The sequence below is a fragment of the Rhinoderma darwinii genome, chromosome 1 (assembly GCF_050947455.1).
Source record: "Rhinoderma darwinii isolate aRhiDar2 chromosome 1, aRhiDar2.hap1, whole genome shotgun sequence".
In the NCBI taxonomy this organism is placed as follows: Eukaryota; Metazoa; Chordata; class Amphibia; order Anura; family Rhinodermatidae; genus Rhinoderma; species Rhinoderma darwinii.
The window spans coordinates 350,025,826-350,047,041 of NC_134687.1; the positions used below are offsets into that span (position 1 = coordinate 350,025,826).

Here is a 21,216-nt window from a genome sequence, read left to right on the forward strand (position 1 = left end):
AGTTTTTTTTTTTAATTGAACAGTTAGTGTAAAAATGATTAAACATTGTTCTAATTTTGTACATTTTTTCACTAGTCAGGAAATATTATAAATTAGATTCTAATTTATAACACTTCCCAGTGCTGGTCACTAGATGGAGCAATTCCCAAAATTGCAGCATTGCATGTGGTAAAGCAACCACATTGCTTTATGCTGCAAAATTTGGGAAAACTCACTCGCTCTAGTGAGCTCTCAGAATCCCCCCCCCTCCTTTATCCCGGCTAGTGCTGGGAGAAACGAGGGGATTGAACGGTCAAACCTCCTACACTGTGTGTCGCCGTTTTTTGAGCTAACACACAGTGTAGTAGGTTAACATACACTAGTAAACACACAGTAAAACACGAACATACATAGAAAAAAAAAAAACTTACCTGCTCCAGTCGCCGCCGCTCCCTCCGGTCCGTCTGCTACCGCCGCTCCAGGTGCACAAGTCCGGAAGCCGCGACCGGAAGTAGTAATCTTACTGTCCGGCCGCGACTTCCGGTCTACAGGAAAATGGCGCCGGACGGAGCACAGTTCAACTTGGACTGTGTGGGAGCGGCGCATGCGCCGTTCCCACACAGACGGCGTACAGCATAGTGAATGGAACGGGCCCCGTTCGCATTCACTATGTGACTGTAGCTGCCGTATTCCATGTCTGTATGTGTCGTTAATCGACACATACAGAAATGGAAAAAAAAATGGCAGCCCCCATAGGGAAGAAAAAGTTCAAAAATAAAAGTAAAACACAAACACACAAATAAATATAAAAGTTTTTAATAAAACACTAAAATCAAACTGATGTAAAAAAATTTTTTTCGTGACACTGTTCCTTTAAAGAGGCTCTGTCACCAGATTAGAAAATCCCCATCTCCTATTGAATGTGATCGGCGCTGCAATGTAGAGAACAGTAAAGTTTTGTTTTTTTGAAAAACAATCATTTTTGGCCAAGTTATGAGCAATTTTAGATTTATGCAAATGAGCTTTTCAATGGACAACTGGGCGTGTTTTCTCGTTTTACCAACTGGGCGTGTTTACTCGTTTTACCAACTGGGCGTTGTGAATAGAAGTGTATGACGCTAACCAATCAGCGTCATACACTTCTCATCGTTCCCACCCAGCTTCTTTCACTGCACAGACACACAGCCTGATGTCACCCACAGGTCCTTCACCATCGCGTCGGACGAGAGAAGATACATCGGCTCCAGGCGTCCGAGAGGGTAATATGCTCGTCTCTAGGGAGTTTACTATGCTTACCTGCACACGGTGATGCTGCTGCAGATTCAACTGTACCCTCTCGGACGCCTGGAGCCAATGTGTCTTCTCTCGTCTGACGCGAAGGTGACGGACCTGTGGGAGGAAGTGACGTCACAGAGTGATCTTATGAGAACACGCTGTGTGTCTGTGCAGTGAAAGAAGCTGGGTGGGAACGATGAGAAGTGCATGACGCTGATTTGTCAGCATCATACACTTCTATTCCCAACGCCCAGTTGGTAAAACACGCCCAGTTGTCTATTGAAAAGCTCATTTGCATAAATCTAAAATTGCTCATAACTTGGGCAAAAATTATAGTTTTTAAAAAAAAACAACACTTTACTGTTATCTACATTGCAGTGTCGATCACATTCAATAGGAGATAGGGATTTTATAATCTGGTGACAGAGCCTCTTTAACCAATAAAACCTCTCCCCACCCCTAGATCTCCACTGTCTGGGTAATAATCTGACTGCCAGACCCCTCTGACAGCGGCTTATCTCCTGGCAGGACAAAGTATTGGGCATGTTCAAATACAACATGTGTAATCCTAATTTCCCCCGACATTTGCCTTTGTGGAGCAGTTGGTAGGCCCCCATACACAATTCATGCTCAGATTTCCTTGTAAACACCTTATAAACCATTTATCACCGACAGTGGTTAGAAACACAAAACGTTAAAATGTCTGTAATAGATTCATGTTTATTTGTCCCTTGAAAGAATGGTAATATTTTTTGAAATCTTTCTAGACAACAAATCATTGAAATGTTTAGACTTACCCACGCTTGTAGGGAATATATCTTCATTGTTAATTTGTACTTCAATCCAATCCATGAGTAGGCTCATATACTTAGGAGCTGGTAAGGCAGTGGGCTTCTTGTATTTCATGTCATCTTGCCATCTATACTCATATTTTGGACCTCCAGACATAACAGGACATGTCCTTTCAGTGCAAAAGTCGCATATGGTCCCATAGATGAGGTTAATCCCATTGAAAAAGTCCACCACATGTACAGCCACCCAGTCATTGAGGTCTTCTCCACTAGGCAATTGAACGGTGGCTTTCAAGTCAACTCCAGAACTTAGAGACGCTTGTGCACGTTTATGTAGTTCAAACCTTTGTGTGCCAGGATCAAATTTTCTCTTTGGTCTGAAAGTCTTGTCTTTGTTAAATACTTGCTTAAGTCCTATAGACATGTCTTTTATATGTGTGCTATATCCTTGTGATCACACAGAATGGACTGGTTTTCTTTAAGATGAAGGAATACAAATAGGTTAAGTGTCCACCTATTTCCGGGGAAACTTCATTTCTCTGGGGCAAAAAGAATAAAGTTGGGTGTAAGTGTATTCGATTAATAGACATTAAAAACATAAGTTTGTATTATCAAAATCCGAAAGCCAACAACCCACTTTATTGCCATTGAACGATGTGAAAAATAAAGCTTCGTTCACATCTGCGATAGGGCTCCATTCCTTCAAAACGACAGAACCCTTGCACAACGGAGACAAACCGTTTGTGTCCGTCAGGGCTCCGTTCCGAAGGAAAGCTCAGACGGAATGTCGGAACGGAGCCCTACCGCAGATGTGAACGAAGCCTTAGAATGGTTTTCGAGCTGCTTATCTCAATGATCAGGACTGAAAAGACACTGCACTGTATCATTGGATATATTTTATCAAAACTTTATCTCAGCCAACAGAATCACAGTAATAAAAAAAATGGGCAAATGGGGCTGTTTAAGTTTAGGGTCGGTTTACATTGTGGTTGGATTTTTCAATACAGTTAAAAAAAAAAAAAAAGGTATACCAACACAGAGTACCGAGCACACAAATGCTCCTGCCATACATGCTGAATGTATGACACAATGTGAACACAGACCACATATGCTTTAAGTTTTTCTTAAAAGAGTTATGCAAAGAAAGCCCTCTATGCTTCAACATTTGCAACAAATAAAATGGACAGTTTGTTTAGTTTAATAAGTGTTTAGTTGCTCTTTTGTGAAGTTATTAAAATCAAATGACTAATAAAAAAAAATAGGAGAAGCAATGGATAAAAATAGACAAAATACAATCAGATACAGTTTTAACAATAAATTAGTTATAGCAAAAGATAAATCTTAAAAGTTAAATCTAGAGGCAAAACCAAAAGATTTTTTCTATAAAATAGTGAAGATCCTGTAACAGTCTAAAGTTAGATAAGCTTTCCGACAGTATATCCCACTGACTGACAAAATCTGCTGACAATCTAGTCTGTGGTGCCTGGCATACACTCAAGTGAAGGGAAAACAGGAGGTTTCCCATATGATCCCTTTGTTTCTGTTTAGATAGCATGTGTATGGCAGCCACTCATCTCTCCTTGCTTTATTGAAATAACAATTTGTTTGGCCAAGTTTTTGGAAGAACCGTTACCCCTCATTACCCCTTGCATGCACCCTTATAACAATAAGCAGGAAAAGATGACAACCAGGGTGCAATTATGAGCCCTTTATATACTGTTAAATTGAGAAAAATTCACCATACTGCTCTATTTTTCAAAACTCAATAAGAGCCACTATATCTAGGTTGCTATCCATTCCGAAAATCAAACCAAATGCATTCATGTAGACAGCGGACTATACACATTACATAAATGTTATGAAAGAACAAAAATAGTGTATCCAGCACTCTGGTCAAATAAAACCTCTTTTTTTTTTTACCAAAAAAAAAAAAAGGAGTGCTGTATACACCATTTTTCTTCTTTCATTGCCTTATATACCTGCTGTCAACTCAGGACTTGACTTGGGATATCTCCGAGCACCTTTACCATTCATACCGTGGTGACAAACGCATGGACTAACGCAGTGGAAACGCGGTGAACGAACCTTTGTTAAATTTTTTCTATTTTTATCAAATTACATAAATGTTGACCAGAGCACTCAGACAGCCCTATGTCTGAAATCGGGGAAAACAAGGATTGGGCATCATGCCCGATACTTTGTTCCCCCCAGGTAGGGCTGGGTGATTTTACCAAAAAATAAAATTTAGATTTTTTTCAACGCTATGAGCGATTTTCGATTTGAATCTCGATTTTCTTATTACTATTAAATAAACTGAAAAAAATACGAAGACATAATTTAAAGAAGAACTCCCATGAAAATTTTTATTTCATTGCCCGTTTGTAATAGGCATCTTGTACACGTATATATTTATTTCCTCATGCCGTCAGTAAAATAGCAGAAAACTTCACTTTATGCCCCCATAAAGAAGTTAGGCCCCCAGGTTGTACCCCCATAGATTTAGTGCCCACTGTAGATAGTGTCACACAGCCCCCCCTCCCAGGTAATGCCGCACAGCCGCCGCCGCCCCTCCCAAGTAGTGCCACACAGCGACCGCTGCCCCTCCCAGCGAGTGCCGCACAGCCGCCGCCCCTCCCAGCCAGTGCCGCACAGCCGCCGCCCCTCCCAGCCAGTGCCGCACAGCCGCCGCCCCTCCCAGCCAGTGCCGCACAGCCGCCGCCCCTCCCAGCCAGTGCCGCACAGCCGCCGCCCCTCCCAGCCAGTGCCGCACAGCCGCCGCCCCTCCCAGCCAGTGCCGCACAGCCGCCGCCCCTCCCAGCCAGTGCCGCACAGCCGCCGCCCCTCCCAGCCAGTGCCGCACAGCCGCCGCCCCTCCCAGCCAGTGCCGCACAGCCGCCGCCCCTCCCAGCCAGTGCCGCACAGCCGCCGCCCCTCCCAGCCAGTGCCGCACAGCCGCCGCCCCTCCCAGCCAGTGCCGCACAGCCCCACTTCCTGTAGGTAGCGCCTTTGGGGCTCCCTCTAGGAGTGGAATCCCGAATAAGAGCATTGCCGACGCTCTGGCTGGGGATTCCGCTTCAGGAGGAGCCCCTGACGTCACGGTCCATATATGGACAGTGATGTCAGGGGCAACCCCAGAGCTATAGTCCCAGGCAGGGCACTACTAGCACTCTGTTATAGCACAAAGAGACAAAAGAGCTTTTGACGCCAATGTATCAATATATAAAAAGTTATAAATTTTATTTGGACAGACAACATAACATATATGTTGTCTGTCCAAATAAAATTTATAACTTTTTATATATTGATACATTGGCGTCAAAAGCTCTTTTGTCTCTTTGTGCTATAACTATCTGTATATGGAGCTGCCTAGATGATTTTTTTGGGGGGACAGTGGTGCTTTAAAGCAGTCTCCAGCCATTAACACAACTTTGTTTGGAGTCTATATATTCATACTACTAGCACTCTGCCTGGGACTCCTGCTCTGCTCCTGACATCACTGTCCATATATGGGTAGTTATGTCTGGAGCAGAGTTGAAGTCCCAGGCAGAGTGCTAGTAAAGGCTCTGCTCCGATGCTCCGATACTCCGGCTCTGGGGAAGCCCCTGACGTCACTGTCCATATATGGACAGTGATGTCAGGGGCAATCCCAGAGCCAAAATCCCAGGCAGAGCGCTACTAACACTCTGCCTGGGACACTGCTCTGCTCCTGACATCATTGTTCATATATGGACCGTGATGTTAGGGGCTTCGGCACCAATCTCCGTTTACATTCTCTCCCCCCCCCCCCGCCACCCCTTTTCTGAATGACCTCCCGCCATTGGCTGGCAGTATATGACTTCCTCCTGTAGCTCAGTCCAACGGGCAGATTAATAAACAGATTTAACAATTCTGTTTAAAAAACATCAATCGTCACAGGACTCCAGGGTGAATTAATGTGATTATTCGCCCAGCCCTAACCCCAGGAGATAAGCACTGCAATAGGGAACACTCATGCTTGGCTGATCCGAGTATTTATGTTCATGGGGTCAGGAGATATAGGGTTACGTGTATTTATGGCTATGGCCTGAATTAAACAAAAAAGAAAAAATACAATCACAGCACGTATGATGCAACAGCTCTAAATAAAAAAAAACTGCATCTACAAATGCCTGTGGCTTGCACTTTGCAGACATTGTTACAGAGGTCATCACAAGTTAAAGAATAACTAGACATCCTTTCTATAAGATCCTCCCCATATCACATATTATCTGCCTTCATGGTTATGCCATAAATCAGTTAACTTAAAGAGGCTCTGTCACCAGATTATCAAATCCCTATTTTATCCAATAGGAGATAGGGATTTGATAATCTGGTGACAGAGCCTCTTTAAAGAGACTGTCACCAGATTATCAAATTCCTATCTCCTATTGAATGTGATGGGCGCTGCAATGTAGATAACCGCAACGTTTTTTTGTTTGTTTTTTAAAAACGGTCATTTTTGCCCAAGTTATGAGCAAATTTATATTTATGCAAATGAGCTTTTCTAATGGACAACTGGGCGTGTTTTCTCGTATTTCCAACTGGGCGTGTTTTCTCGTATTTCCAACTGGGCGTGTATTGTGTTTTTACCAACTGGGTGTTGTGAATAGAAGTGTATGACGCTGACAAATCAGCATCATACACTTCTCATCGTTCCCACCCAGCTTCTTTCACAGCAGACATAGCGTGACGTCACCCACAGGTCCTTCAACCTTGTCGTCGGACAAAGAAGATACATCTGCTCCAGTCATCCAAAAGGTTAATATGCTCGTCTCTAGGGATTTTGCTATGCTTACCTGCACATGGTGATGCTGCTGCAAATTCAACTGTACTCTGACGCCTGGAGCGGATGTGTCTTCTCTCTTCCGACGCTAAGGTTGAAGGACCTGTGGGTGACGTCATCATTCCCAGCCAGTCCTTCAACCTTGGCGTCGGAAGAGAGAAGACACATCCGCTCCAGGCGTCAGAGTACAGTTGAATTTGCAGCGGCATCACCGTGTCAGGTAAGCATAGCAAAATCCCTAGAGACGAGCATATTAACCTTTTGAATGACTGGAGCAGATGTATCTTCTTTGTCCGACGACCAGGTTGAAGGACCTGTGGGTGACGTCACGCTGTGTCTGCTGTGAAAGAAGCTGGGTGGGAACGATGAGAAGTGCATGATGCTGATTTGTTAGCGTCATACACTTCTATTCACAAACGCCCAGTTGGTAAAAACACAATACACGCCCAGTTGGAAATACGAGAAAACACGCCCAGTTGTCCATTGAAAAGCTCATTTGCATAAATATAAAATTGCTCATAACTTGGGCAAAAATGATCGTTTAAAAAAAAAAACAACTTTGCTGTTATCTACATTACAGCGCCCATCACATTCAATAGGAGATAGGGATTTGATAATCTGGTGACAGAGCCTCTTTAATATAATTTGCTAATCACAGAGAAACACCTCACACCCCATTATAGGACAAGATGAATTACTGACATGAAGCCACTACCAGAACTTGCTGAGAAGGCTACATAAAGTCACACTTGTTACCTAAAAGCAGCCTGCCTTTATCCCAGATAACAATTGCTCGTGTGTGCATTGGGTTTACATATTCAGACTTTGCTTCCAATCAGTCAGACATCTCAATAATTCCATTATCTTAACAACCGTCTGAGCCAGTTTATATGTTGCTAGTATGGGAACAATTTATGGGACAAAATGGCAAACTAAAACCCTGCTATTCTCTATAATAGAGACAAACAGAAACCATTGGCACCGGATCCGTCACCATTGAAATCAATGGTGATGGAAACGGAAACCTCTGGTTTCCGTTTGCGTCTGTCAGGGCTCCGTTCCGATGGAAAGCTCAGACGGAACGGAGCCCTAGCGCAGATGTGAACGAAGCCTAAATCGGATATTGGGAAGGTAATTTTAGATCGGATAATTGTTTTAACCAAGTGTTCAAATCAATTTTCTTTAAGATTTGTAGAAAAAAGAACTATGGACGTACTCAGACATAACCCCTAGGCGCACCAGGACGCAACTGTACGTCCATGTGGCCAGTGTCTTAAGGCACAGGGACGTACAGTTACTGCGTGGCTCCCGATGCACACTGTCGGCGAAAGTGTGCACCGGGAACCGGGAGGCCAGCTGTCCCTGACAGCTGACACTCCACTGTATGCCGATCAGCGGCTTATTTCCGCTGATTTCGGCAATTAACCCCTTGATTGCGGTGATCGATTGCAATCACCGCATTCAGGGGTTTCTAGCTCATCGGCAGACCTCCGTGTCTGCCATGTACGGAAGCCTATCAGGATCAACCTCCTGATAGACTTCCTGTCAGTGACAGGACGTCACTGCCGTTCGTGATGCACACTGTCGATGACAGTGTCTGTAACACTGTCGGCGACAGTGTGCATCGAGTACTGGGAGGTCAGCTGTCCCTGACATCTGACACTCCACTATTTGCCGATCAGCGGCTCATTGCCGCTGATTTCGGCAATTAACCCGTTACATGCGGGGCTCGATTGCGATCTCGCATGTACAGGGTTTGTAGGATATCAGCAGCCCCCATGCAATTGTGGGGGCTGCTGATGCTTGTGATGGCACCCGGGGGCCAGACAACGGCCCCCGGGTCTGACATGTATGCAAGCCTATGAGGATCAGCCTCTGGCTGGTCCTCGTAGACTAACTGTCAGAGTGACTGTGACGTCACACTGACAGTTGGAATATGTTACACTACCAAGGTAGTGTAATGTATTCTAGCAGCGATCAGAGCTGCAGGTAAAAAAAGAAAGTGTAAAAAGTAAAGAAAAAAAATAAAAAAGTTAATAAAAATGTTTTACAAAAGTGTAAAAATAAAAGATTTTTTTTTCCTATAATAAGTCCCTTATTATAGGAAAAAAATGAAACAGTTAAAAAACAGTACACATATTTGGTATCACCGCATTCGTAACGACCCAATCTATAAAACTATAATGTTATTTTTACCGCACGGTGAACGCCGCAAAAATAAACTAAAAGCAATGCCAGAATCACTATTTTTTGGTCACCACCCCTCCCAAAATATAGAATAAAAAATGATCAAAAAGTCGCATGTACCCGAAAATAGTACCAATAAAAACTACAACCCGTCTCGCAAAAAACAAGCCCTTACACAGCTTTTTTGACTGAAAAATAAAAAAGTTACGGCTCTCAGAATATGGTGACACACAAAATAAATTATTTTTATAAAGAAGTGATTTTATTGTGCAAACGCTGCAAAACATAAAAAAAAGTATATACATATGGTATCGCCGTAATCGTACAGACCCACAGAATAAAGTAAAATTGTCATTTATAGCGCATTATGAACGCCGTAAGAAATAAAGAATTTAAAAAGCCAAAAATCACTGTTTTTGGCCACCAAAGCTCTAAATAAAACGTAATAAAAAGTGATCAAAAATTAGCATCTACCAAAAAATGGTACCAATAAAAACTACAGCTCGTCCTGCCAAAAATAAGCCCTCACACCGCTCAATTCATGGAAAAATAAAAAGTTATGGCGCTTGGAAGGTGGGGAGTGAAAAACTAAAATGGAAAAGCAAAAAAAGGATCTGTCCTGCGAAAGTTAATTAATTTCTATTAAAAAAATAAATTATTACCACATGTGGGGTATTGTCGTACTCGGGAGAGATTGCGTTACAAATTTTAGGGCGACTTTTTCTCCTTTATCCCTTGTGAAAATGATAACATTCAACATTTTAATGGACAAAAATGTTTATATTCATTTTCACGGCCTAATTCTACTAAGTTCTGCAAAAGACCTGTGTGGTATAAATGCTTACTAAACCCCTAGAAAAATTCCTTGAGGGGTCTAGTTTCCAAAATGGGGTCACTTTTGGGGTGTTTCCACTATTTTGTTGCCTCCAGGGGGTTGCAATCGCGACATGGCACTAAAAACCAATCCAGCAAAATCTGTGCTCCAAAATCCAAATGGCGCTCCCTCCCTTCTAAGCACTGCCGTGGGTCCAAACAGCAGTTTATTACCACATATGGGGTATTTCCGTAATCGGGAGAAGATGCTTTACAAATGTTGGGGTGAATTTTCTTCTTTATTCCTTGTAAATATTAAAAATGTCTGTTATTTCAGAAAAAAAGTAGATTTTCATTTTCACAGACTAACTCCAATAAATATAGCAAAATACCTGTGGGGTCAAAGTGCTAACTATACCCCTAGATAAATTTCTTGAGGGGTCTAGTTTCCAAAATGGGGTCACTTTTGGGGAGTTTCCACTGTTTTGGCACCACAAGACCTCTTCAAACTCGACATGGTGCCTAAAATATAATCTAAAAATAAGCAGGCCCCAAAATCCACTAGGAGCTCCTTTGCTTCGGAGGCCGGTATTTCGGTCCATTACCGCACTAGGGCCACATGTGGGATATTCATAAAAACTGCAGGACCTGGGCAATAAATATTGAGTTGTATTTCTCTGGTAAAACTTTCTGTGTTACACAATTTTTTATATTACAAATGAATTTCGGCAAAAAAAAGAGAAATTTCCCCTCTACTTTCCTGTGAAACGCCTAAAGGGTTAGAATACTTTCTGAATGCCGTTTTGAATACTTTGAGGGGTGAGTTTTTAAAATGGGGTGATTTATTGGGGTATTCTAATATATAAGGCCCTCAAAACCACTTCAGAACTGAACTGGCCACTGTAAAAATAGCCTTTTGAAATTGCTGCTAAAGTTCTAAGCCTTGTACCGTCCTAGAAAAATAAAAGGGATGTTCAAAAAACGATGAAAATATAAAGTAGACATATGGGAAATGGTAACTAGTGACTATTTTGCGTGGTATTACTATCGGTTTTACAAGCAGATTCATTTAAAGGGAATGTGTTGCTAGCAAAAAATGTTTTTTTTTTTTTAATTAAACAGTTAGTGTATAGGCGATTAAACATTGTTCTAATTTTTTTTATTTTTTTCACGAGTCAGGAAATATTATAAATTAGAATCTAATTTATAATATTTCCCAGTGCTGGTCACTAGATGGAGCAATTCCCAAAATTGCAGCATTGCATGTGGTAAAGCAACCACATTGCTTTATGCTGCAAAATTGGAAAAAACTCACTCGCTCTAGTGAGCTCTCAGAATCCCCCCTCCTTTATCCTGTCTAGTGCCGGGAGAAACGAGGGGATTGAACGGTCAAACCTCCTACACTGTGTGTTGCCATTTTTTGAGCTAACACACAGTGTAGTAGGTTTACATACACTAGTAAACACACACTGAAACACGAACATACATAGAAATAACTTACCTGCTCCTGCCGCCGCCGCTCCAAGTGCACAAGTCCGGAAGCCGCGACCGGAAGTAGTAATCTTACTGTCCGGCCGCGACTTCCGGTCTACAGGAAAATGGCGCCGGACGGCGCACAGTTCAACTTGGACTGTGTGGGAGCGGCGCATGCGCCGTTCCCACACAGACGGCGTACACCATAGTGGATGCAACGGGCCCCGTTCGCATTCACTATGGGACTGTAGCTGCCGTATTCCATGTCTGTATGTGTCGTTAATCGACACATACAGAAATGGAAAAAAAAAATGGCAGCCCACATAGGGAAGAAAAAGTAAAAAAAGTAAAACACAAACACACAAATAAATATAAAAGTTTTTAATAAAACACTAAAATCAAACTGATATAAAAAAAATTTTTTTGGTGACACTGTTCCTTTAAATTTTTAAAAAATTCACATTTTTTCAAATTTTCTCTACATTTTGGTGTTTTTCACGAATAAATATTGAATTTATTGACCAAATTTTTCCACTATCATAAAGTACAATATGTCACGAGAAAATCTCAGAATCGCTTGGATAGGTAAAAGCATTCCGGAATTAGTACCACATAAAGTAACACGTCGGATTTGAAAAAAATCGGCTGTGCCACAAGGCCAAAACAGGCTGCGTCCTAAAGGGGTTAAGCTGGAAATTATTATATTTTTGTCAACAGATCCGCAGAAAATCTAATGTCTATGACACGTGGTAGACCCTCAGCAGTGGCTCGTCATAGGAGGATGCAACAGCCTAAGGTCTCATACACACGACCGTAGTTTTGCGGCTGCATGCTAGCCTCAATTGCAGATAATATAGGACACATTCTATCCTATGGTCCAATGCACACGACCATGTAGTCATGTTTTCAGTACGGGACAGTATTCCCGCGAGGAGGCAGGGATTCCTAGCATCATAGATGACTATCATGATAGGAGACCGGCTCCCGGAAATGTGGGCTGTCTGGGAAATACAGCCGACATACGGTTATATATCACGGACCGAACACGGTCGTGTGCATTAGGCCTCAATGCGCATTTCATGTGTGCGCGGTCTGTGATTGCGGACGGCCCGCAGATGACACTCCCAAGGCCGTCCGTGCCATAATCACGGACCGAGCACACGGCAAAGGTTGTGTGCATGAGGCCTAACAGGAAGGATTTTTCTATACCTGTCCCCTTGAAAAAACATGAACATTTCATCCAACCAAACATGCATGTTATTAATGTTTAAGACTGATAACAATTATTTGGTCAATTGAGAAGCTAGCCATTAATTAGAGATTTTAAAAGCCCGAAAAATCCAAAAAAAATTTTAGGCCGACTATTGGCCTTTAGTGACAAACAAGCGTGGCAGACTGCAACCAAAGGCAGATATCTGTGGAAAAGTTGATCTAACGTTTTGGATTTTTTGGGTTGCCCCCAAACAATGAAAGCCCAGATCACAGAGCAATGCAAATATTGATCAATTTGTCATTTTAACTCTAATATTGTCCAGAACAACAACCTTTGTCTGAAATCTCTCATATACAGTATGGCCAACCTTACTTTCTATGACAAGTTCTACAAAGAACTGCTGCTGCAGGGGAAATGTATGTCTGGCCCTCTCAGAAGCCAGAACCGCAGTGATCAGCTGAAAAGAGGTGCCTTATGTAGTATATATGGTGTTCATTCAAATGAATGGTCATCCATCTAAGTTATAAATAAATCAGCCGGGTCCGCCAGAGTGTGAGCCATTGATACTAGCGGGGGGGGAGGGGGGGGTCCCAAGCAGGGAGGGCTGCCAGTATGGTTTATACTGACGTCAGTCGCACATCTGTAAATATTTATTTAAAAAATGCATACTGCGTGCTTATATGGAGGATTGCAATTGATAAGGCCCACCGGGCTCCCCGCTGCCCCTTACCCAAGTAAAATAGGGCTCCACAGTTGAGCAGTAATCTCAGTGCCTTTTGACTTTTCCTCACTTTCAGTGAAAAACGATTATAGTGCAGGAGTGTGCAGAATAATAGTTTATCTAAATATCTTTAATTAGCGATTTTGCTTCTAGTAGCAGCAGGTACTGTTTATACTCCATGCTGCCGGCTGCTCATAACTCTTCAGTGGGCGTCCTGCTCACCAGGGCTCCCATATGCAGAAAGGCCGGTAGGGCTATAGAACAATAAAGTGCTGAAGTTCTGCATTTGGCTTCCAAGGGGGGTGCAGGGGCGGGGAGCATAGACTCTTTGGCTATATGGGGCACATAAATCGTGATGGAGGACCCTGTAAGCCAGGGATCTCCCTCTATGATGTCCAAATGCTCTAATAGGGTACATGAGGGGTTGTTTTAGTTAGACAATAATTTAATAAGCTTTAGATGCATCCTACCAATAATACAAATGTAATAATTTTCAGTTTTTTTATAAACAAATATTAATGTATAATCTGCTGGGTGACTTGTTATAATGGCCAATCCATAAATGCTACATATATTAAACTGTGCATTTAAAACAATACAACACAACCTGTAACATTTGTAGCCACCTCTAGGAACACAATATAGACTTACATGGTTCATAATGAACTGACATAGATTTTAGACTGCTAATCGCATTGTCTATTATTCTTGCTACAATGGCAGTGCTATAAAAACCATCTGTGCCTTTAGTATTGAAGTCAGAAAAAACGACTGTGCATGAAGCCATAAACAAAAGCTGGACATTATATACCAACAGCTGTGGATCAGTGGATGCTAGGATAATGTCTAATGTCAATAGACCTCCAAAACAGACCATTACCACACAAGCTCCAACCCTACAAATGACATTTTAAGTCTGTATTAAGACGGTCACATAGGCACACCATCAACCCAAATTAAACTAAAAAGATCCAAGTAAGCTTAGAAAATGCCTGCAACACAGGCAGATGGGGATTCTTATCTACATGATCTGCAGCATCTTAAAATGATCCTCTTCATTGTCAGCTGATCAGAACAGATTTAGGTTGCTTTCATGGTACAAGCGGCAATACTGGGCTAGTTGAGATAACATGAAATAGCAAAGCTCCAGCTGCCAACTTCCTTTATCGACCACAGGGTCTGGAAGCGTTTGAGGTACATCTGAATACAAGCCATGAGCCTTTGGCTACTATACTAAATTACACATCCAGATCTCTACAAGAGCATGGAGCTTTGCAGGCTTTGTACTTTTGACCTTAATGCATGTACTGTGTTAGAACTAGCATTGTGACCAAGCAGCATTCCATAGATAAAATCTAACTAGAATATTTACCCCTGGCTGTGCTTTTTAAAAGCCATGCTGCCGTTTGTAGACATGTTACAAAGTTTATTAGTGATCTGCATAAAGAGCAATTTCCTATTCTAATGTTATAAGAAACACTGATAACAGACCTTCAGGGCTGCAAATAATGACACATTTCCTGCCAGTAGGCTACAGTGCTTAGAGGAGGAATTCCCTTTATATTAGTGAGCTGCAGTCTCCAAATATAATCTTTATAGTACTTTCCTGCCAGTGATGGCTACATTTCCGCCATTACGTTCGGGGGACCATTTGAAATGTATGCAGCTGTATGCCTATACAACTGCATATGTCTACCATAGATTGCCATTAGAAGAAACGTATACGCTCAGATTTTTTTTTTTTACAGTTGTATTAAAAGGCTGAGTTGACTACAGGTTGCGGCATACGTTTGAGCATTAAAAACTATGGGCACGTTGGAGATTTTCCTAGAAGTCGGACCCCCACCGATCATAAAGTGGTCGCTTATCCTAGGGATATGCAGACTGGAATAACTATATCACGGGTGGACCTATATTGATACTGATATTTTAAAGTAGCCAGTTATTAATAAGAACATCCATAGACATCAATTGAAAACAACAAAAAAAGTTAGGTGCCAGCATCAAATGAAGTGCATTGCCTACCTGCCTCCGGGGATTTGTCCTTCTCCGGACTAAGGCCTCATGCACACGGCCGTGCCAGTAATCACGGCACACGATTGTCGGCACGGCCGGCTGCATTTTTGGGCCATGCTCCCATACAAAGTTTTAACTTTATTAAACTATTTTAAATTTTTTTTTAGTCCCACTGTGTGACTTTACTATGCGATAATTTGATCACTTTTAGAATACACTACTATAATACTTCTGTACCGCAGTGTATTAAGCCTGTCAGCGTAAGGAAGAATTCAGACGACCGTAGTATACGTCATTGCGATGGCCATTAAAAAAAAAGGCCCGTCACACGCACGCATTTCAATGGGGCCGTTCACAAGGCCGTTGTTTCAACGGACCGTGTGAAGGGTCCATTGCAAAATAGAACATGTCCTATTTTCTTCTGTTTTCACGGGTCCCTCAATAGACAAGTCTATGAAGGATCTGTGAGAACGAGACCCGCACGGGTGCAACTTAAACCTGAAGTTTTTCACGTCCGAGTTTGCACTAGTTTGTGTGAATCTGGCTTAAAACTGAGAGGTACTCTATTAGGCCCTGCATTTAACAGAATCTAATAGGCATGCACTGAAGGCAGACCTGGGGGCTAGAATACAGAGACCGGCAAGAGACCAGGCTAGAGTTACCAGGGGAGCGGGAAGGTGAGCGTACAGATTTGTTAGGCCTCTGGCTGCCATGGAAACCATCGGCACACCACGATTGCGTTGCCGATTAAACCACTTAGATGCTGCAGCTAAGGTGGTAAACAGCCGGGATTAAAGGCAACTTCAATCCCATCCATTAGATCAAGAGATGGTCTGTCTTCAGACAGCCTGACAACCACTCTAGCTGGTACAAGGGTCCTCCACATAGATCCCTCTCCAAAGAGACACCTCCACATTAGCCAATATTGGTATGAGAAAGCAGCCCGATGGCTAGAAGTACATTTTGTTCTGCAGGAGAATGATTGGAGTATCAAAGCCCCAGACTGTCACAGGAAAGGCATGGTGACATGCTCCAATCTCTTCTATACCCATTCTTCTCTTTTATCATATTAAAGTAAAAAAAAGTTTGCAATCGTAAGGGTAAGTTCACACGTAGCGTTTTCATGCGTATTTCTGAGCGTAAACGCCTTGATAAAATGCCTGGAAAAACACTAGGAAAACTCCTACAAACAGCTTCCTATTGATTTCAATGGGAATTACACTGTGCTGTTCACATGGTGTATATTTACGTTGCTGAATTCAAAAGAAGCCTTGTAAAAAGAAGTAGCATGTCACTTCTTGAGGCGTTTTTGAAGCCGATTTTCCCTTTGACACCATAAAAAAAACGCCTCAAAAGAAGCTTCAAATGGAAGAAAAGCTTCAAAAAACGCCTTGAAATCAGAGCTTGTTTTCTCTGAAAACAACGCTGTAATTTTCAGCCACTTTTTTGTACGTGAGGCTAAATTCACGCTACCGTTACTTTACGCTTATCTCTCTTCCGTCAGAAGTTTTTTCTGATGGAAGCAGAAGTTCAATCTGCAGAACTTTTGTTTCCATGAAAAAAAAACAGAAACCTAGCGAACGGAGACAAAAACGGAAACAAAAGAATTACCATTGAAATCAATGGTAATTCTAATAGAACCGCTGCTTTCCGTTTAATCTTTCGATCCTCTCTTCTTCTGACGGAAGAGAGGTAAACGTATACTAAACGTATACTTATTCACACAAACGTGTTATACGTCCGTGCTACGCGCGTGGCACGGACCTATGTAAGTGAATGGGGCCGTTCAGACGGTCAGTGAATTTCACGCAGCGTATGTCCGCTGTGTAAAACTCACGACATGTCCTATACTTGCACGTGTCTCGCGCAGCACGCACCCATTGAAGTCAATGGGTGCGGGAAACCAGCGCACGGCACACGGTCGCACTACCGGGTCCCGCACGTGATTCACGCAACAGCAGTAAAAACTATGAATGAAAACAGAAAAGAACCACGTGCTTTTCTGTTTGTAAACATAAAACCAGAGTGTCATAATGATGGCGGGTGCGCGAATATCACGCAGCCACGCATCATATTCTGATGCCACACGGAGATTTTGCGCGTGCAAAACGGACACGTCCGTGTGAATAAGGCCTAACGGTAGTGTGAAAGAAGCCTGAACGCACCCTTGTTCACATACCCGAATTGTTCATTGGGCCATGTTCACACAGGGCACTTTTATGCAGAATCATATTTTTTTTTAAGCCAAATTCAGGAGTGGATCCTAAATGGACGAAAAGTAAGAAAAAAAAAGGACTTCTACCCCTCAATGGGTGTAAGGACAAATGACATCTGACCCTTTTCTGTCTTTGAACAGGGATGGGTTTCTGAATCACTGAGGAAATGCAGTATTTTTACAATAGTCCATCATATAGTGAGGACACACTACAACACATTGTTATATTTACTCTTTACTGTGCAATATTTTATAAACAGTCAACAACTGGGGGAAAAAACTAATAATCTGGCCTTATGTTTACAGTAAACAAGGAAGAAGCTCCTTTTCTCGACTCCTTCCTTGGTATTTAGAGAATCCTTCTTTCCTCGTAGACAGTGAGCACTGGCTATGTACATGTCCACCCTGCAGACACGAGTTACACCCCCTCCACCCGTCCTATGCACAGTGTGACCCTGCCACTGCCCAGCAGTATAATGCACACTTGTATGTAGATGTAGCAGAGTGGAGTTTGTCTTTTGCCAAGATGTGTGGTGAGGTCTCCATGTGTTCGTGTTTTTCCAGAGGACTTCAGGTAAACGACATGACGTATCAGGAAGCACTAGAGACAACTACAACATTAGTACATGTGACTGTCACACGTAACACGTGTTCTGTGGCGGATTGTCCTTCACTAATCCCCAGACTAGAGCTCCGGTGTGTGTTACACGGTGTCAAGCTTATTGCCAGACAAGGTCATGCCCTACTAACTACTCCCAGTAAACTTTCCTGTGCCCACCACTCTCCATTACCTCCTGTCCATGAGCTCACTCCAGTTGACCGTGACGAGTTCTCCAATCCAAAATGAAAGTGCTGAGAGGAAAGTTCACTGAGCCCCGTGATGTGCGCCGCACGTAACTCCGGCACAGGATGAAGTGAACAGCTCCAAGAGGACAGGGGCATGCCGTGCCAATGGGTGTTACATCCACAAAGTATTGTACTGCTCCCCCTGCTGGTGACTGCTGGGACTGCACAACCTCTGCTAATGAACAAACAAAAGGCGCGCTTCCCAAACAGGCTGTGATGTGAGATATGAGAAATGTCCTGCGTGTGCAATGTAGTCAGAGAAATGACAACATATGAGGGACATGGCGCACATTTACTGTCCTTCGTTTCCCACAGGTTTATGCAGAGAAATACTGATTTTCACTGTGTATAAATGAAGTATGAAACTTTACTTGAGACCTGTGATGGAAAAACCATTACAATTTCCAAAAAATACTTTACCTTTTGTAAATTTGGTGAATCTGTGAGTAATTTTCAGACCCTCTATATGGACTTATTTGGGCACTAAAGTACTGAACTCAGCGTTTACCGCCAAAACCCTATGTTTTTTTTGTTCTTTTTTTTTTAAGAACGCAGAAGTCATCTTATATTGTCAAAGTGTCCTGGCAGTTATACATGGCAGCAAGACAGGGTAAGTGACAGGTAAGCTGCATTTACTAACCAAACAAACATACATTCTAATTATTACAGGTAATATTTTTGCCTTATTTAAAAAAAACAAAACATGTTCACTCATCATTGTAGCGGTTGGTGGTTTACAAGCCTACCGCCCATTTAGGCCTTTAGAAAATTCAGCCCACATCAGTCCCTCTCTCCTTCACTCGCCCATGTACAGCTCCCCTGCACTATTCACTTTGTTGCATCACCTTAAAGAGACTCTGTCACCACATTATAAGTGCCCTGTCTCCTACATAAGGAGATTGGCGCTATAATGTAGGTGACAGTAATGCTTTTTATTTAAAAAAAAACGATCTATTTTCACAACGTTAGGAGCGATTTAAGTTTATGCTAATGAGCTTTCTTAATGCCCAAGTGGGCGTACTTTTACTTTCGACCAAGTGGGCGTTGTACAGAGGAGTGCATGACGCTGACCAATCGGTATCATGCACTCCTCTCCATTCATTTACACTGCACTAGCGATATAGTTATATCACTATGTGCAGCTACATACACAAGCGCTAACATTACTAGTGTCCTGATAATGAATACACATGACCATCCAGCCTGGACGTCATGTGTACTCAGAATCCTGACACTTCTGACTCTTTTCTGTGAGATTCCGGCAAGTGAAACCAAATCTCGTTTAGCTCCGAGATCTCGCGAGATTTCGTATCCGTTGCTGGAATCTAACAAAAAAGAGTCAGAAGTGTCAGGATTCTGAGTACACATGACGTCCAGGCTGGATTTCATGTGTATTCATTATCAGGCCACTGTAGTAATGTTAGGGTTTGTGTATGAGGCTGCACATAGTGATATAACTATATCGCTAGTGCAGTGTAAATGAATGGAGAGTAGTGCATGATGCCGATTGGTCAGCGTCATGCACTCCTCTGTACAACACCCACTTGGTCGAAAGTAAAAGTACGCCCACTTGGGCATTAAGAAAGCTCTATTAGCATAAACTTAAATCGCTCCTAACTTTGTGAAAAAAGATCGTTTTTTTTTAAATAAAAAGCATTACTGTGACCTACATTACAGCGCCCATCTCCTTATGTAGGAGATAGGGCACTTATAATGTGGTGACAGAGTCTCTTTAACCCATCTCATCCCACTGCTCAACACGAAGGTCGCTCACATAAATCACTGAACCATCTTGTAAAGGATCTGTCAGGCACAGCTTCGGGGTTAACGCCCATAGGTAATCAGTCTGCACCTGCTTCTATGTCTGTGAGACTGACTCCATCTTCCACCACTCAGGGTGGCAGGCTTAGGAATGGGAGAACCTATCACAGACTGGCCAGACGGAGCTAGCTCCCGCCCTCTGTCTATTTATACCTGCCTTTCCTGTTCCTCCTTGCTTGTGATTCTTCTCGTTTGGTTTCCTGGCCCTGCTGCAGCTTCTTGAACTATTGTCCTTGCTTCATATTGACCCCGGCTTGCTGACTACTCTCCTGCTCTGCGTTTGGTACCTCGTACACTCCTGGTTTGACTCGGCTTGTTCACTACTCTCCTGCTCTGCGTTTGGCACCTCGTACTCTCCTGGTTTGACTCGGCTTGTTCACTTCTCTTGTTGCTCACGGTGATTCCGTGGGCAACTGCCCCTTTCTCCCCCTAGCTCTGTGTACCCTTGTCTGTTTGTCTGTCGTGCACTTATTGAGCGTAGGGACCGTCGCCCAGTTGTACCCCGTCGCCTAGGGTGGGTCGTTGCAAGTAGGCAGGGACTGACTGGCGGGTAGATTAGGGCTCACTTGTCTGTCTCCCCACCCCCGTCATTACACATCTGCTGTCTCTTTCCATTCTTCTGCTACTATCTGCAGGGGACATCTCTCCCAACCCTGGTCCTCCCTTTTCTTCTGCCAAGCTCAACCACTTACCTGCCACACATAGAAACCCTGCAAATCTCCTCAACATTCCTTGTATGTCTTCTCCTGCCTTCTTGTACGTCTTCTCCTTCCTTCTTGTATGTCTTCTCCTGCCTTCTTTTATGTCTTCTCCTGCCTTCTTGTACGTCTTGTCCTGCCTTCTTGTACGTCTTGTCCTGCCTTCTTGTACGTCTTCTCCTGCCTTCTTGTACGTCTTCTCCTGCCTTCTTGTACGTCTTCTCCTGCCTTCTTGTATGTCTTCTCCTGCCTTCTTGTATGTCTGCTCCTCTCCTCTCTTTTAAAGCTCTATTCACTCGACAGGGTCCGGGTGTCGGCCGATAAAAACTACCGTTCCGGGCCAGTTTTAACGGCCGATTTTGACCCG

The 21,216-nt window shown here is 43.0% G+C and overlaps 1 protein-coding gene and 1 long non-coding RNA gene across 3 annotated transcripts in view; one reads left to right on the forward strand and one right to left on the reverse strand.

Annotated features, from left to right (window-relative positions):
* MOB3B (MOB kinase activator 3B) overlaps positions 1 to 18,424 on the reverse strand; it is a 130,174-nt gene extending 111,750 nt beyond the window's left edge. Inside the window, exons 1-2 of the mRNA XM_075851865.1 lie at positions 18,276 to 18,424; positions 2,052 to 2,584 (exon numbers count right to left, since the gene is read on the reverse strand). Coding sequence (XP_075707980.1) covers positions 2,052 to 2,469 — 418 coding nt within the window. The 5' untranslated portion in view covers positions 2,470 to 2,584; positions 18,276 to 18,424. The remainder of the gene's footprint in view (positions 1 to 2,051; positions 2,585 to 18,275) is intronic.
* Positions 18,425 to 18,792: 368 nt separating this feature from the next.
* Positions 18,793 to 21,216, forward strand: part of LOC142742292 (uncharacterized) — an 88,053-nt gene continuing 85,629 nt past the window's right edge. The window contains exon 1 of one of the 2 annotated variants that reach the window (XR_012881343.1): positions 18,793 to 18,951. This is a non-coding gene — a long non-coding RNA (uncharacterized LOC142742292). The remainder of the gene's footprint in view (positions 18,952 to 21,216) is intronic. The other variant, XR_012881344.1, reaches the window with a different exon arrangement.